At 30.5% G+C, this 18,709-nt stretch overlaps 1 protein-coding gene and 1 pseudogene across 1 annotated transcript; both read right to left on the bottom strand.

The window, feature by feature from the left end:
* Positions 1 to 7,867: 7,867 nt before the first annotated feature.
* Positions 7,868 to 11,158, bottom strand: LOC130747302 (transcription factor MYB46-like). Its single transcript, XM_057600196.1, has 2 exons — positions 10,821 to 11,158; positions 7,868 to 8,897 (listed from the first exon to the last, which is right to left on the bottom strand). The coding sequence occupies exons 1-2, from the start codon at positions 11,093 to 11,095 to the stop codon at positions 8,198 to 8,200; spliced, it is 975 nt and encodes a 324-aa protein (XP_057456179.1). The 5' UTR covers positions 11,096 to 11,158; the 3' UTR covers positions 7,868 to 8,197.
* Positions 11,159 to 14,875: 3,717 nt separating this feature from the next.
* On the bottom strand, positions 14,876 to 16,568 carry LOC130743011 (BTB/POZ domain-containing protein At2g46260-like; annotated as a pseudogene).
* Positions 16,569 to 18,709: the final 2,141 nt, after the last annotated feature.

The following is an 18,709-nucleotide window of genomic DNA, read 5'->3' on the forward strand; positions in this document are numbered from 1 at the left end:
TGGACAAGCAACTTGAGACATCCTATTCAAACTTGTTACCAAGAAAAAGCCAGGGAACAACATGTTGATAATTCAAAGGGTAATTAACAACCCAAGTGTTATTCAGAAACACACGTGTTAATTATGGCATGGGAACGTTAATATTCCAATGGGAAATGATATCGTACGTAAAGCACGCTCCCTTTCCCTATCTCTCACAAGTCACAACCAACTTGACATTACAAATTATGAGTTGCTTTAATTTCACTTCATGATATCTATTCGACACACAAGAGCAAATATCTCGTTGCACTGATTATTTGTCACTACAATCACATTTAGCCATCTTTTAAAGTTGACAATCTAAGGTGGAGTGATAATTACTCTCGGAATTCAACCGTTTAACTAGCTTTAAGAGCATTTCCAATGATAGTATCTAATGTTAAATACATACCCATATGAGTATCTATTACCATTGGAGTACATATTCAATTCCAACATGACAAAGATGAGTATGTGAGAATAGATACTCTAAACTAGACTTGAAAATTGAGCTTGTATTTATTACAAGCAGTTACAATTAATATAATTAGATTAAAATGAAGATAAATAATATAATATGCAAATATGATGTTGATAGTGAGATCCACTATAGAGTTGTTGTGTTGGAGTAAAGAGTTAGTAAGTGATGTAGATGATGTGACATTGTGAGGAATTGTAAAAAATGAAGTGTAGATATTATAGTGAGTATGATGGATGTAGATGCTCTAACTAACTTTCATATATGAAAATCTCTACAAACTAATTAATTAAACATTAATTCGATTAATTAGTACCGATCACATTAACCGTTAATGATTCATGATCACCACATCTAGTGGACATATTTTTATGACTAATAAAGCCATTGAGATTATACACAACCATGAACGCCAATCTGTCGTTGCTTCTAAAATTCTAAGAACATAATCATGTAATTTACCATCATGATATTAATGGCATTTAATTTGATAAAGGGGTTGGCTTGTACTAATACTACGAAAAAAAGTACAGCAGCACAAACTTAAGTATTGGAGATGGGGTACGTCTTAATTAGGGTAAGTAACAACGGTAGTACCGGTGGGTACAATTAAATGATTACTACATCCATATATGTTCACTTATAATTTCGAGGGACAGTTAGCTGATGTTTTCCCGAGTAATACCCTTGTTGAAATAATAATTGAAAAAAGATAAAATGAAAAATAAATAACACTTTTATAAAAATCAACAAAATTAAATAGGAACAAAGATAGTAATACATTAATACTAGATATTATATAGGAACAAAGGAGTATATGTTTTTCCTCTCTTCCCAAACAATTAAATAGGAACAAAGGTAGTAATACATTAATACTAGATATTATACCTCGTGCGTTGCACGAGTTTACTTATAATATTTTTAACAATATATAAAAAATATTGTAGTTTAACTAAATAAAAGTTAAAATATGTTTTAATTATAAACATTACAAATTTGTGTTACGACATTTTAATAAATATTATTATAGTTCTTTTTGTATAAATAATTAATATTACTCAAATTCAATTATTGGCATGGAAATAATTTTAACAATTACAAAATTTATTTATTTAATAATATGAAAAATTATTAACTTAATCTGAAATATTTAAATAACGTTAAAAATGTTCATTAATAAGTATTTAATGTCATGAAATAAGTTTTAATATCATTTTTTAATACTTTTTACCTGGAAAGTCATTTGTTGTGACATGTCATGACCAAGAAGAATAAATTCATTTTAACTTTTTGAATTACAATAAGTGATAACTTAAATGCCCTTTTGACAAAAAAAAAATAGCCTAAAATATTATCTTGTGAATTTAATTTTTTTCAACTTATTTGGTTTGCAAATGTTTTCTCACACTCGATAGCCATGAGACTAATCCCTTGAGGCTCTACGAACATGTTAAGTGGATAAGTCAGGCCTCTCACAAAAAACATTCATTCAACTTTGGCATTATTATTTTTCTCTATTATGCTTCCTCGAGTAATTTTTACTAATATATCATAGATTAAAAAATATGTTTAAATATTTTTTTCAATAATGCACATACATGTTATAGTTAAAAATAAATATCTTTTAGTGGTATTTTCAATTTTAAAATATTTTATACATATTATTTAATATTAAATAATTTTATTTTTTTTTATCTGTCAAATGAAAAACTGAAGATAAATTCAGTGTTTTTTTAAACTCAATTTTAAGTTGATGAATGTTGTTATTTACAATTTTTTTTCATTTTTTCATTATTTTTTAGTATATTATTACAAAAAAATTATTATTTCTTAATGTATTTTAATACAAAGGTTTGCAAGTTTTATGGTTTAATGTAAAACTCAAGTCTCCTTTACATATAAATAGAAATTTTAAAATTTTAAAACTATTTTATCTAAATTATTTGTTAAAAACTATTATTTTCCTATTGAATTTAATTTTAATATTTGTGAAATAAAAAACTCAAGTAAAATTTTAAGTTTATGAATGTTGTTATTTAATGTAAGTAGTTAAATAGTTTTTGACAATATAAATTAAATTTTTAAAATTGTAATTTTATTACTGTTTAATATATTTATTACAAAGTTTTTTTTTCTCTTGAAATCTTTTTAATGCAATGCAACACTTGAGTTTTGCTTATGTATTTAATGCTAAAACTCAAGTGTGCTTTACATATACACTAGAAATTAAACCCGTGCGTTGCACGGGTTCGTTTTTAATTTCTATTTTTTAATTGTAATATTTAAATTTGCAGAAAAGTAAGAAAACTATTATTTAGAAGAAGATTTTAAATATATGTATAATTAAATATAATTTAGTTATGATATTCTCACACTTTCTTTCTCGAATAAGGGAAAAAGGGATCAAACAGGTAGTTTTTTTTTTTTTTTTTTTGCTTAATCGAAAGAAAAAATAGGTAGATTTCTATTGAGATTGAAATGAGAGTAATTTTTTTTATATAAAAGAAATTTAATTACTTAATTAGATTAATATTGAAATTAACGTGGTAGTCTACTATTTTTTTTTCTAATATTGATTTAGTCATTGCAGTGATGTTATCAGTTGGGCTAATTTTTTTTATCAAGATTGATGTGGTTGTTTACCATTGCTGGTGGCATAGAAGTTCTTTTAAAATCACTTTCACGAACATAAAAATAGATTTTATCTAACTGCAGGATGGACGTCATTTGTTCCCTTTGAATGATTAAGTTGCTATTTTTTTTTCCATAATATGACAATATTGAGGAGTGAAAGATTCCTATTTCTTATCAAGAATATAGTGAGTACTACATTTTACACTTATCTTTCTAGTGCAGTATATAAATTTATGTGGCTCACACTTTGTTACTGATTTGTGTCATATAAATATAGAAATGATGATATTTTTGTATGATTTCAATTGAATGAGAAGAATTGTTTAGTAAATGACCATATATGTGAAACTCACTGTTTTATTTTTCAATCATCTGCAACGGGGATATATCACTAAGTAATGTGTGTTTCTTGTTGTTGTTGATGATCTTTCTCCTGCAATAAAGAAATAAAAATGAGTAATTTAAAAAAGCAATTTTGAAATTAACTAAAATAATTAAAAATGACATATTTGTTGAAGTAGTTAGAGACAATTGTCATTTTTTTCTCACCAACAACTGAAGTCTATGAAATATGAATAATTTGAGTTTGTGAGTGATTTCACTGGTTTGTTTATATAGATATATAATAGATGCATGGTTAAATATAATACATTTTATTTTTTATTTATTTAATGTAGATAGTTGAATAGCCTCCTGACATTAACAATTTTATTCAGTTTTTGACACCGGTATTGCCATCATGCCACTATTTTTAATTTAATGTTAGTTTTTCTTCGGAGTTACTATGTTAAGGAATTCTAAGAGTTTGTGAGTTTAAGAAAAATTGACATATATTCCTGCAGAAAATTGGACAGCAAACTAAGACCATTGCATATCAAGATTAATTTTGGTGGAAGTATGCTTTATTGTTAATAGTTTTTTTTTCTTGGACTAAATTGATATTAGTTTAAAATTAACATTAAATTTGATTTTAATTTAAGGTCCTCTTCTAAAACCATTTGCAGATATAACTTTGTGGTCTGTAACACTTTTGGCATGGATGTTACTCTTTTGCTTATACATATGATATTTATTAAGTTTAAAACTGAAATCATTAATGCACAAGTTTCCACTACCCGTTCATTCGCTCACTAAGCTATCTCGTTAAAACACCAGTTTTTTTAATGTATGTTCTCATGTGTATTTGTATTTAATACTTAGCTCAAGTGAGCTTTACTAATATATATAGATAGATATATTTTTTTTTGGAAAAACCAAATATATATATATATATAATTACTTTGGGAAATAAGAGCCCCAAGTACAATATAGATAGACATTTTTTTATTTTAAAAGTATTTTATCTAAATTATTTATTAATAAATATTATTTTGTTTTTTATTTTGATTTTTTAAATTTGTCAAATGCAAAGCTCAAGTCAATTTTAAGTCTATGAATGTTGTTATTTAATATAAGTAGTTGAATAGGTTTTTACAATACAATTTTTTTTTTTCAGTTTTTAGTTTATTAAATTTTTTATTTTTTAATGTATTTAATATAAAGGTATGTGAGCTTTTATGGTTTAATACATTAATTGCATGCAAAAAACAAGTGTGCTTTACATATATACTAGAAATTAAACCCGTGCGTTGCACGGGTTTTTTTTAAAGTTATATGTTAAATTTATCTTCGTATACGTAATAATATAGTAAATGTATTGTGTAGTAGATAATTAAAAATTAGATAAATATATGAAATGTAATTACATTGATAAAGTTTAATAAAATATTTATTGTAAACTAATTTTTTAGTATATTAAAAAATATTTTATGTTGCTTACTAAAATTAATTTTCAATTCATTTCGTGATCATATGTTTTCATAATAGTACACTCTCTATAATAAGTAAAAGGAGGGAAATATATAATTAGAGTTGAATAATTTAGTTTTTGTTTTGTGCAAAATGATGTTTCTCTCTTACTTTTATGCATGTTTTCACCTTGAAAGCAATGTTTGCAATTGAACTTTTATGGGAACAATGGTATCGAAAAAGTTTAATTATGAAAAATATTTTTAGTGATGCATATAAAAAATTATATTATTTATTGTTTAATAAGAATTTAATTAGTTAATATGCAGTTTGTAAGAAATTATATTTTTTAATTTAATTAGTTGATAAATTAATTAAGATAATAGTTTATCTTTTTGGTACACCAGAAAGATATATTGCACCCTTCATTGATTGATATTTTGACCTCCTCCACCCTACCCACATGTCATCTAGCTCTTGCCACTTGAGCTATCATTCGATGACAGATAATAATTTATCTTATTCAATAGAAATTTTTTACAATTTTGAAGATAGTAAAAAATTGAAAAAACTTTATAAGTGCAATTTACAAACACAAATCGTTCTATCTGACGTATATCTATCATAGTGGTTAAAATTAACTCTTTAATCCCTAAGGTTCGATCATTAAGAACTGTACTCTATGAGAGACCTTTGACTTTAATCACACTCGAGTAGAACATTGTTTCCTCAGTAGATGATACATGTGGTTAAAAAACTAACAAAAATTGTAAAGACTTAGTTAAAAAACTTCATAAGCTCGTCTACTATGAATATAAAGATAAAAATAAGTGGAAGTTGGTTAAGAATAATTTTTATTTTTTATCAATTAAGAAAAATTTAAAGTATACCAAATATAATTGCATTTAGGAAGTTCATTAAACACTTTATTGTATACTACTTTTTTTCCTATTATATATAGGTGAGTGTAACAATAATAAACCTCAGGGAAAGTTAGTGCAATATGTCCATATTTATGTAAAAATCATATTAAATATTATTACCAAAAACATATTTTTAATATAAATTATAATTATTATTAACCAAAAATTTCAAAATTAAACTATTTTGAAAAATGAATTTATTTGAGTTATTCTTTTATTTTTTTATAATAAATATGATATGCATAATATTTTAAATATTCCTTCTAATTTTATTAATTTATTTTTAATATATTTAATTTATTTATTATCATGTATGTATTTAATTAGGGAAAATTACTCTATTATAATCAATAATTACTTGATAAAAAAATATAAAAGTAGCAATATTAAGAAGAATCATTAAATGATAACCACAATATGTAATTAATGTAAAAAACTCAAGTGAGCTTTACGGCTTTACATATATATATAGATATAGATATAGATTAATCAAAAGCAATTTATCCCTTCTATTTTTTTCTTCTGAAAGCAAAAACAATATTACTACTAGTATTTGACATAGTTCTCTGATGTGAGTACTCTCTCCATTTTATAAAGATAGTTGTTGGCTTAATAGCTTTTTTGGTCCCTCACTTATTACAATTTTGCACTTTTGGTCCCCAAAAAAAATTAGCACTTTTGGTCCTCCACATTGCTTAATTTTTTGCAAAACTGGCCCATATTTGCATATTTGGGACTAAAACGACAAAAGTGTGTAAATGTGAGGGACTAATTTTGTTAATTTTTTATGGAGGGACCAAAAGTGCAAAATCGTGATAACTGATAAGCGAGAGACCAAAAGAGCTGTTAAGCCATTGTTGTTTAAGGGACAAAAAAATGATGACAATAATTGATATTAGTATTTGACTGAAATACCCTTATTTATTTATTTTTAGTAATAAAAAATAATACATACTATAATGAATATAGAAAAGTGTAGTTGATAGAAAATAATTGGTTGCTCAATATAAAATAAATGTGACAGGTGAGAGAAAATTCAATTAATGAGAAAAGATGGAAAACAATGAGGAAAACTGCATTGACTTTGTAAAAAAACAAACATTTTTAGCACCCCTGTGCTATATTTGAATACATATTTGCTTATAAAAAACATTTTAGAAAAGTTAAAAGAGAATAAAACAATAATCTTTGTGAAACGGAGAGAGTATAAAAAAAAAAAGCACCCCAACCAATGATACTTACAAACACCCCAAGATCTATATTTTCATATGTTACTTTAAGATTTTGATCGACACGTATATTAAGAAATAATATTAATGTTTTTTATCATCAAAATTATTATGTAACTTTATAATGTACTACTTTTTATCCTTCTAATCAATTTTGGCTCTTCAATTTTCATATCATCATAAATATACTATTAAGTTAAGGATATTATTGATAAAACATAATATAAAAACCTCATTGTCAAGATATTATCGATAAAACATAATATAAGAACTTAACATTATTGTTAAGTTTAAGAATATTATTTGTTTTTCTATTTTACTATTAAAATGTCTTTCACCATTTATTATTTTCACAATGACAATATTTAAAAAATGGGTTGTCTAAATGATCCATGATAAAGTTTGCATTAAATAACTCATCATCCAATCACATTGGAGATAAATGAGTTTGAAATAAATTAATAAATAAAATATAGAAATTCCAACTCACTTATCTCCAAATGTGATTGGATGATGGATTATTTAACCCAAACTTTATCATGAGTCATTTAGACAACCCCTAAAATTATCAATTAATGTTCTTTTAAATTCTAAGTAGATAAATATTCTTTTCTCCTTAAGTGAACGGTTAATAAGGAACATAATATATATTCTCTAAAAATTATAAATTAAAAGTCACAGATAATTAAAAATAAAAAATTCTCAAAACATAAAAAGGAAAGAAGAGAACAATGTCTCTTTTCACATATATATATATATATATATATATATATATATATATATATATATATATATATATATATATATATATGATAAATTCTTGTAATTAACTAGAGTGGCTTCTTTGAAAAGAAAAAAAAGAACTACAATGGCTTCTGGATATAAAGGGTGTACCCAATGACAACTTTGAAATTCGTAATTACATGATCACCAATCCAGATATACATGATTGACTTTTATTCTTGAGACCTATACCTTGTTATTAATTAATCAGTGTATAATGGCAAAAATACAAGTTAATATTACACCGTTTTTTCTAAGGAAATCACCCCAAACCATAATGTAATGCTTAGACATGGCTGTACATTAGATCCTTAAGAAGGGTAACTTGGTTGGACTTTGGATCAGCTTGAAAAATCAAGAAAGGGAAAGGACGCAACATCTTTCATCAAATCCTCCAAGTCCCACTCACCCATGGTTAACTCTTCTGGGCACAAATCCTCCTGCACCCCACCTCTATTTTCATGAGGTCTCTTATTATTGTTGCTAATGTAGCAATTGTTAACGATGTTGTTTATGTCATCAAAGTAACAACTATAGTTAGTATCTCCCTTATTCTCCACTTTTAGGTCATGGTCAGAAGTAGTAGTAGTCCTAATTACACTCTCCAGAGGAGGAACCCCTTCAAAGACTCCGTTTTCCAAATAAAGACCTTTGATGTTGTTGTGGTCGTTGTCAATTTCACTTTGTAAGAAGCGTGGTGGCGCGTTGAAGAATCCACCGGCACCGGAAGCTGGCATGTTCATAATTCCATGCTCTAGCATAGGCAACCTCTCAATTATGGTGTTGAGAACCGTGGCTTGTGTTGTTGTTGGTGATGGAGATGAAGTCATGAACATAGGCATAATAAAATCAACATCTTGCTGTGTGGAATTGAAACTGAAACCTCCATTGTTGTTATGGTCTTTCTTGTTAGGCTCACATGAGGACTCACTTGCGTTTGGTGAAGGCAAGTTCTTGAGTCTTTTTTTTATTGTGGAATTCCAAAAGTTCTTAATCTCATTGTCAGTTCTCCCAGGTAAGCGTGCCGCAATTTGAGACCATCTTTAAAAATGAAACACAATTCAATGTTGGCTTAATACATGGCATAAGTTAAATTGAATTCATGAGTACGTGATTGCATTTTTTTTTTGCAATTGGTCTATTACTGAAAATGAATGCATGCTTTGCATGGAAGCAATAATTTTTTTTTTGTTCAAACGATACATGTATATATAAATGTAATGGAGTGTCTTCAACTCCGAAGTCCTGAGATACAGACGAATCACAATGCCTATATGTTGTTTTCAGTTAGTCCTTTTTGCTTCTACAAAAGACTTGTCTATATATTATTATATTTTATTCAATCGTGTTTTGCATGTATTTTTGAACTTTGAATTATGTGTTCCATATCATGACTAAGGAAGACTAGATTTAGACACCCAAAGACTTATCAAACATTTTTTGAAAATTTTGTCCGTCTTAAAATTGATGCAAAGATACCATTTTTAAGTAATAAATACAACTACAAGCTATCTTAGAATAAGCACAGTTGATATAAAATTAGTTGATGCATGTGTTTCGACTTCTATGTCTTAATTATAGATATCGGCATTTTTCAACGTGAAAATGATTGCATGCGATTTGAGAATTCTTCACAAATGATTCATATATTTCAGTACCACAAACGCATGCACCCTACTCAAGTGGCTAACAAATTAAGTGGTTAACAAATATAGATGTACAATGGTATTAAATAATATTTATAACTCTTATATTTACTAGAGATAGAGATGTGACTAAGTTAAAATAGTTCTTATTAATGGTATGGTATAACTCTCATCCATAAGTTAATTTTTGTTAATTTTTGATGTAGAGTTAAGCATAACTCGAATTCTTATAAATAAGATTCAGTTTTTTCTCTTTTCAAAAATTAATCAATCATTGGTTTGCTCCTTTGAATTGGTCTTTGTAGCAGGTGTCGAGCGGCTTGGTTGTTTCCTTCAGTCATATTTATCGTCGTTTTTTGACTTTTATGAAGATATTTTTAGAGGTGTAGTCGCTTGGGGTTTTGTACTAGGTTTTTAGCACGCTCTTCTGCGTGTGGGTGGAAGGTTTTTGTTATATGAGCTGAATTTTGTCCAGTGTTATGCTGGCTAGGTTACTGTACCCATGTTGAGAGATTTTGTTTCTCAACATTTCTTATTTATATAATATCTATTTTTAACTTTTAAAAAAATCTATCTAACAAATTAACTTCTTTCATGAATTTCAATTTTTATCATTTCAATTTTGATGAGTTCTTTTTTATTGACTTTATGCATAGAACTTTTACACTCCCAATTAAGGAAATAATGCTCACACGTATCCATCACACTTTTCAAATGGAAAATTATGCATAGAGATCCACATAATAGAGACATCTAACTGATATCTATAGTGAGAAGAGAAAAGAAGTGAATAAATCATAAATGCTATATCTATATATATGATAAGAAGAAAGATATATAAAAGAAAAAATGGAATGTCTACTATATATGTATATACATTATTTATGTTTAAATATCATTAGTGTTTTGATTCTTTTGAAATAGAGATGACGTCTACAATTAAGAACTATATGATGGCCTATACTTAGAAGGAACTAGTGGATTAATAAAATAAGTCTACCTCAAAAGTTAATTTAGATGAGGATTTTCCTTTCATTAAAAATATTTTATTAGTCATATTTCTAATTAATGTAACACTTGACATGAATGTTGCCATTAAATACACTTCAATGATAAATGAGAAGTTGATCTTAGAGAGATAAGTACACACATGTATGTTTTGGTTAACATATATAATACGTATGCAGCATGTTAGTAAAGTAGTTAATCAATTGTCAATAGTACTTTTTGCAATGTTAATGATGCAAGGATGAAGGATGATCCAAATTTGGTAATGCGATGGATAAATTTATGAGAGTTAGAAAAAAAAAAAGTGGACCTGTTTCCAAGAAGGGAATGCAAATGGATGATGAGTTCCTCTTCTTGAGGCGAAAAAGCACCTCGTTTAAGATCAGGCCTCAAGTAATTGATCCATCGAAGCCGACAACTTTTCCCACATCTCTGCAAACCAGCATTTCTGGCCACATCGCTCCAACAACCTTGTCCAGAGTTTAACATGTAGTTCATGAGCTTGTCATCTTCCTCTGGTGACCACAACCCCTTTCTAAGCTTCGTCATATTGGAGTTGTTGTTTTTTGGCTCAGGCTTCCTCATTGTACATTTATCAATCAATATTGTGTAATTTCCTCTCCCAAATGGAATGATGTTGATAAGAGAAAGGATTTATAGAGAGAGAAAAGGATGAGAAAGAAGCTTCATAGGGTGGGAATGATGATGATCATGATGGTGATGGTTGTGGGGTTTGCTTACAAATTAGGTAAGAGAGAGAGAGGGGGGGGGGGAGGGAGGTTGGTTGGTTGATGAGTCTAGTGGAAAACGGTTTGGAGAGGGACATGATTCAATGAGAAAGATGTGTGTCTCTTCTTGTCTTTGACTCCATGGCCTTGTTTTTTTATTTTCTATTTTTTTCTTCACTCTCAAGCTAATCATCATATATTCATGAATCACATGGTGCCACACATACAAGGAAAAAAACAATTGTAGATATAAATGAGTTTGTTTTATGATCAAGATAGCCAAGTTATTTGCTTCCACTTCACATTAACTCTCCCTTCTACCCCCACACGTGTAATTGAAGATATATGTGTGTTGAACACATTGAAGAGAATAGAGAAGAAAAGATATGATGACACATTTTTATTTTTATTTTATTTAACGAACGTCTCTTCCTATTTAAAAAATTGTAATTGTCTCTCAATAAATAATATTTTTCCAGGATTTAAACTTGTTTATGGAGCCTAACTTCTTACAATTAGGCCAACATCTGATTGGTATATGATGACACAGTCTGGATATATAATAATGCATGTATCAGTAGTTTGGTTAATTAATTATTTTTTTGCATAAGATCCACATGCAGAAGCTTCCATTTGCCAAAAAAAAAAGTAAAACAGACTCAAAATATGTAAGAATATATATGTATATATATTGTAAACCTTTTGATCATCTTTGAAAAGTGACAAAAGAAGAGATTTTGGGGTTTCCCTGTCTCTCTCTGCTCACACACACCATATACTATATTCTTAACTCAAGTACTCAACGCATGCATCTTGAATTAAAAACATGTGATACACACTACCATGATCATCAGCCGGTGATGACAAGAGGAACTGAACTTCTATCTTATAGCATATTTGGTTCTGCGGTAAGAACTCCTAATGAATTGCATTTGAGAAAAAGCAACAAACCAATTCAAAAACACACTATTAGATGGCTATTAAAGCCAATTCATGTACATAGAACTACTGTTACACTTTCACTAGCCAACAGAAACAACTAATTAAATTAAGGTTCATAATATGGTATATGTTAGGTCGGGTCCAAGAGTGTGAAGCAGAGTAGTCTTATGCAGGGACAGACCCAAGCAGAGGCAGTTGTTCTCCAAGAGAAAAAATATTTCCAAGTCGAATAATAATGTTATTTTTTGCCTTCCTAAAATGTTTTATATCGTCTCTTCCAACTAGTGAGTGGTAAGTTTGTTTAAAATGTTAAATTTTCGCTTTCATTAACCATTTTTTCTGGTTACATCTCTCATGGCTGCACCTTGCCAACTGTAGCATAGAAACATAACAAAGGAAAGAGATAAGTAAATTGCAATTGAAGGAAGTGATTCACTTTAGCCTTCTTTGGTTTTGTATCATGCATAATATTCCTTTTACAAATCAAAGTGATCATGCTATAAAAAGAAGAAAGGAATGGTGCAACAGATTTTGACTTTTCAGACCATCTTGATCAAGTTTCAACCAAAGACAACATGTGTGAAAATTGCAGTTTCCATATATAATCGGGTAATGATATATACACACCTCTTTTTTTATACAATTCATTTCCACCTATTTTTATTTCTATCTCTCTCTCCTCTTATCATCTATCACATCTTATACTTTCTCAGTACTCTTACTTTTTCTTTTCTTCCTATCTCTCTCTTCCTCCACCTCATTCCACCTCATTTTGAGGTGTGAATAAATAATTATTGTATATAATCAGCCCTGCAATTAACCTACAGAACAAGTTGAAATGGAGAAATCAACCAAAATCTACTTTGCCTGTTAATAAATTTTGCTGACTTTCTTATGATCAGATTAATTATTATCCTAATTCAAGAATCAGCTTTTGAAAAACTAGTATACAAGAAAAGAAGTGGTAGTTAAAGTGGTGGATGTAGAGTCCAAGCACCTCTAAAAAACGCATTGGATAATTGGAAGAACCATAAAAAAGACTCTCCACTGGTATAAGCACTAAGATAATTGGAAGGTATATCAAAAGAAGACAGCCAAAATCCTTTAAATAAGGCAAAAAGTGAATCTACATGAGTAAAAGGAGACTCAACTTTGAATAAGGATAATGGTTGCTCTTTCTATAGTCACTCTGTAGATAGTTACTTATGATTGTTCTTTTTCATTATTACCACCTTACAAGTTCTATGGACTCAGAAAGGTTAGAAGGAAGATTGTCAAAAAGTTGTGAGATAGTAGAAGGAAAAGTTAAAAGAAACAATCAATTAATGAGTCGGCATGTCCCCAGAGGGACCAAGAGGGCAAGAAGGGATTGAAGATGATGATATAATCTGTCATAAAATCATCATTTATGGAACTATACATGAATGTGGTAGCAGGATTTGCTTGGCAGTACTAAGAATTGTGGCAGGGGATATTTGCTTTGGTGTAGGTAGGGGAAAGGAAAATGCTAAAAATTAAGAGATTGAAATTTCTCTTGTCAAACTGTCACATATTCTTTTTTCCTACCAATAAAATGTTGACAACTTGACATGTCAATTAAAAACAACCATGTGAGTTTGTAATTAAATCGACATGACAGGTTTTATTAGTGGGTTGACAGAAAATTGAAACAAAACAAAAGATATTAATCCAAATAAAACACTATACACAAAGGAAAAAACAAGAAATGCTAACATGATTATTTGACAGAAATCATGAAGATCAGTGTGGTTAACTTCCACCTCTTATGTTTGGTCTTGTAGTTGTCTCTTATGTTAGTTTTGACACGTTTGCATTTCTTGCTTTTTATTACTTTTTCTGTAGTGATATAATGGGGAAAAAGTTCAAGATGAAGAAAAAATGTCAGAATATAACATAAAACCATTAAAGTGGTCCTTTCCCAACAGCTTAAGCTTTTGGGATAAGTGGTTGTTTGACATGGTATCAGAGCCTCTATGACCGAGAGGTCTAGAGTTCGATCCTTGCTTCCCTCACTTTCTAAGTAAAAAGTGGAATTTAACAACACATCATATTGCTTTGACTTCAAATAATATAATGATTAATCACAAATTTAACAGATACTGTTAGCTCTACAGAATGTGTAAGGATTCATTCATGTCCACAAACATTCATATAAATTCACATCGCAAGAATTGACCAAACATTAGGTTGCTTCAAAATGCATCCTTAATCAATAAGAATAAAGGGTAGAAATGTATAATGAAGGTAGAGAAGATGGGGATACCAGTCGGTATAAACATGAATATGGCCTGTGAGAGTTTTCTTATCCACATACGTACATGTATCATATGACAGATATAACTAGCTAGATAAAATGAGTCCTAAAACTGAACCAAAGGCTTAATAATCTTTTCTATGCTTTCTCAATACTACTACTGCATGTTTTGTTGCAAAAGATTAGGCCTATTCATGTTGATTACCTCATATATAAGCAAGCATGACTTTAGTTAGATGAGAGGGGTCCTACCAACAACAACTTTCCAATAAAAACCTACCAATAAATTAAGAAAGTGCACAACCTAATTAACGGACTATGAATGATTTTTCATTTTTTTTTAAATCAAATATAACACTAGCATAGTGCCTTGGTATTAAACTTCTACAGGATTAGTAAGGGGTTTATCAGAAAATAAGAAATCAAAAGCTAAAAATGTCAAGGCTACCGACTAGAATAAAAATTGCATAAACAGAAATAGGGTATCAATGTTTGATGGTGAGTTCAGCTTTGAGATGGAGAACACCGTTAATGAATAAAGGACTATCCTTAGCCATGAACGAAGTCCATGGAATTGCAAACATGTTTGTAATGCCATAAACACCCCCACCTGTGGGAAATGTACAATTGCATTTGGCCTTAGTAACAAACTCCAATGTTCGTCTACACCTTGCAGAAAATTCAAGGCCCACAGTAAAGCTTTCCGAGCAGCTATGCATTCCCAAATACTGCCCAAAGCAATAGGTAGAGCGCTGTTCGTCCAGGATGTTGCATTGTGCTGTTAGAAAAAACTCGTGTCCAGCCAAATGGAATGTTTGAGAGCACACCTCGAGCGACGGGAACAAGGCGAAACACTCATCCCGCATCAGATCCAAGTACACCACACACCCTTGTTGGGGGAGTTCATATTCTACCACCTTAACGGGGCGGCACTTATATGCCCTCTCCATAAAACTACAAACATTCAGGGAATCAAACACTTTTGCTTCCGCTGCCATTAACAGTTGGCGATATAGAGGCGAAAATTAAAGCAGTAAGTACAAGCTCAGATGTACCCTTATGTTTAAAGTCATCACAGGTTAACACCTCCTCGAGCTTTTGGCATGTCATATGAGGGAAGCGAATTAAAGGCGCGTACCCAGAACTTCTCGTCTTTCTTCCAGTATGTTATAGTGTTCTCTAGCCCACCCCAATACAAAGTCACATATAACATCTTCTGATTCTACCTCTAGATCATCACTAGCCAAAATTGCCTCTATTCCACAAACAGGAAAGGTCATAACCTCTTCCTCGAACTTGGTTATATCCTTGTATCTGTCTGCAAGATACTTCTTTGCAGCATCAGCCAGTGGTTGGAATGTATCAGCCACTAATATATCCTTGTATCTGTCTGCAAGATACTTCTTTGCAGCATCAGCCAGTGGTTGGAATGTATCAGCCACTAAGATGCTATGAGGAAGGTCCAGATAAAGTAATGCAGAGTCAGTTGTCATGGGGGAATTTAGCAATAACTTGGTACAGTATCTCATGCATGAATAAACTCCAAATTTATCAGCAGCTATAAGCACATCCAGTAAATCAGTTGGTGCAATAATATTCAAGGAATTTCTGTACATAAAATTCAGTAGCTCCATGAGAGAAACTTCTTCATATGCATTGACTTTAAGGGTGACATGTCTCTCCTCTGACTCCCTCATCCCATTGGAGAAAAGCTTATGGAAGAAAGTGCTCTTAGCAGCCAAGATAAGAGAATTGATATGCAGGATTTTAACACTGACAACAACAGTAACTGCAGAGCCATCCAGGGTTGAATCATTGTTGTTTACACCAGAAGACAACTCTTCAACCGTCTCTTCATCTTGATTTTCATCGGGCAATGCAGCATCCTCAACGTTTTCGCGTTTCCTCTTGCCGTGGCGAACCTGGTCAGCGTTGACGGTGGCGGCGATGTCTGACTTAGACAGCGCATTAACCGGGTCGGTGGTAATCTCGATCCGGAGAACCCTGTCGGAAAAATTGCTGTCATTGAAAGCGAAGCCAACATCGAAATCAGAAGGAGAGCCACCGCAGGAGCACGTGGGGTCCATCACCAAAATCTGAATTCGACCTTGTGTTCCTCGTGTTGCTCCTTACCTCAGTAGAGAAGAAGAAACCCTGAAAATGATGATATATAATTAGTGATGGAATAATTAGTTTTTATAATATACTCTAGAATTAAAGGGGAATATCCAAGTAAGGGAATAATTTATCACTAATTTATAGTATATCTTTTTTTTTGACAGGTTTAGTATATCTTATTTTAATTAGTCTATCAAAAAAATCTTATCATAATTAGCTTATCGAAAAAATCTTATATCATGATTAGGCTATAAAAAACATCTTATCATAATTAGCTTATCAAAAAAATCTTATCCAAATTAGCCTATAAAAAATCTTATCATAATTAGTCTATCAAAAAAATCTTATCCAAATTAGCCTATAAAAAAACTTATCATAATTAAATTAAGATAAAAATATTTTAAAAATATAAGATAAAATGAGATGATTGGATATATGTGTAAAATTATTTATACAGTCAATATATACTAATTAATTTTAAAGAATATTAATCCTTTTTAAAATTAATTAATATAGATTCAATACAAATACTAAAAAAAATATCTTCATAAATTGTAAAAGTATTAAAAATATAATCATTTAATGTTTTTTTACATCGGAAGGATAAATTGCACTCTCCACGGATTAATACTTGAACCTTCCCCTCCCCAACCCATATGTCTCCAACTCTTACCACTTGAGCTATCATTTCGGGAACAATATATAATCATTTAACATAATTTATAAATTATTTAAAATCTTTTAATCTTATTTATATAACAAAGAAATGTATCATGTGAATATATGAATGGTACTATAATAAGCATGGGTTGAATTATAAGTTTTAAATTTACCTAATTTCTCATATTGATTTTAGCATTTATTTGGTCTAAATGTAAAATAACTCTCAGATATCCCCTTAATAGGTTAGAATAATAAGTAGTTAGTTTTTACATAGATATCATGTTAAATGTGTTAGTTAAAACTTTTTTTTTTTTTGAAAAGCATGTGTTAGTTAAAACTAAAAAGTATTGAATCCCTTGTTTTTGTTATTGTATGAGAAAACTCCAAAAGATCCAAGTAAAGGAATATCACAGGGCCACAAATTTGAAGAATAAGCTTAAGTGAGTTTCTAACTTAAGCTAAAAGCCTAAAAAAGAAGCAGTGAAGTTTAGCAATTTTGAGGAATTTTTGCTTCAGCCAAAGCATGGATGGCTTAAGCTAAAACGTGGTAGAGAAGCATAAAGCAAGGGTATGATGATTGGAATTTTGGCTTAAGCCAAATAATTTACCTGTGTTGAAGTAAGCTTTTGCCTTAGGCCAAACTTTGTTGGCTTAAGCTAAACCATCACCTTTTTCATTTACAAGAATCGTGCATAGCAAAACAGGGGCGAACTAGCCAGAGATCTTTGGAGGATTTAGAGAGAATTTTGAGAGAAAACACAAGAGGAAAACTTCGAGACTTTGATCCATGAGCAAAAAAAGAAAGAGTTGGGAGTACTCAATGTTGAAGCTGTGACTGGTTGCAAGGACAAAAAAAAATAAGGCTTAAATAAGTTTTTTGTCCCTAACCTTTATTAAATGCTTGGTTTTCGTCCCTCGCCGGAGCAAATGTGGGCTTTAGTCCCTAACCTTTGTCAAAAGGTTTGGTTTTAGTCCCTCCGGAGCTCTTGGTCAACGCCGGAGCTCCGGTTGCCCATGTGACATGGCCACGTGGGATTAATGAGGCCAGGTGTTAATTCTTTTTCTTTTCATTTAAATTAAAAAAGGAAATTAACATAACTAATTAAAACCTAATTTACTAACCTAATTAACTACATATATTCATTCTCTCACACGTTCTCTCTGTTACCTCTCTTTCTCACCATCACCATTTTCTCCTTCTGCTTCAACCAAGGAACCTGAACACCACCGCTCCTTCATCTTCCTCTCGACAGCCACCACCCTATCACAACGAGTTCCTCTGTTTCCAGCAACCACCGTCGCCCTCCTCCTCTGTTCAGCGAACTCCAGAGCCACGGGCACCACCATCACGCGACACCACCGCCACCGCCAACAGGTGCAGCAGTCGCGAGCACGACCGGCATCACCGCGGGCTTCTCTTCATGACCGTGAAGCTGTCACCACCAACTGTAGGAAAGACAGCAATAGGAGCCA

The sequence above is a fragment of the Lotus japonicus genome, chromosome 3 (assembly GCF_012489685.1).
Source record: "Lotus japonicus ecotype B-129 chromosome 3, LjGifu_v1.2".
NCBI lineage: Eukaryota > Viridiplantae > Streptophyta > Magnoliopsida > Fabales > Fabaceae > Lotus > Lotus japonicus.

Excerpts from the sequence above, each read along its gene's own strand:
- LOC130747302 (XM_057600196.1), bottom strand. The coding sequence starts at position 11,095 with ATGAGGAAGCCTGAGCCAAAAAACAACAACTCCAATATGACGAAGCTT. Across the intron at positions 8,898-10,820 it reads CATTCCCTTCTTGGAAACAG|ATGGTCTCAAATTGCGGCAC; the intron begins GTCCACTTTTTT and ends TCATTTTTAAAG.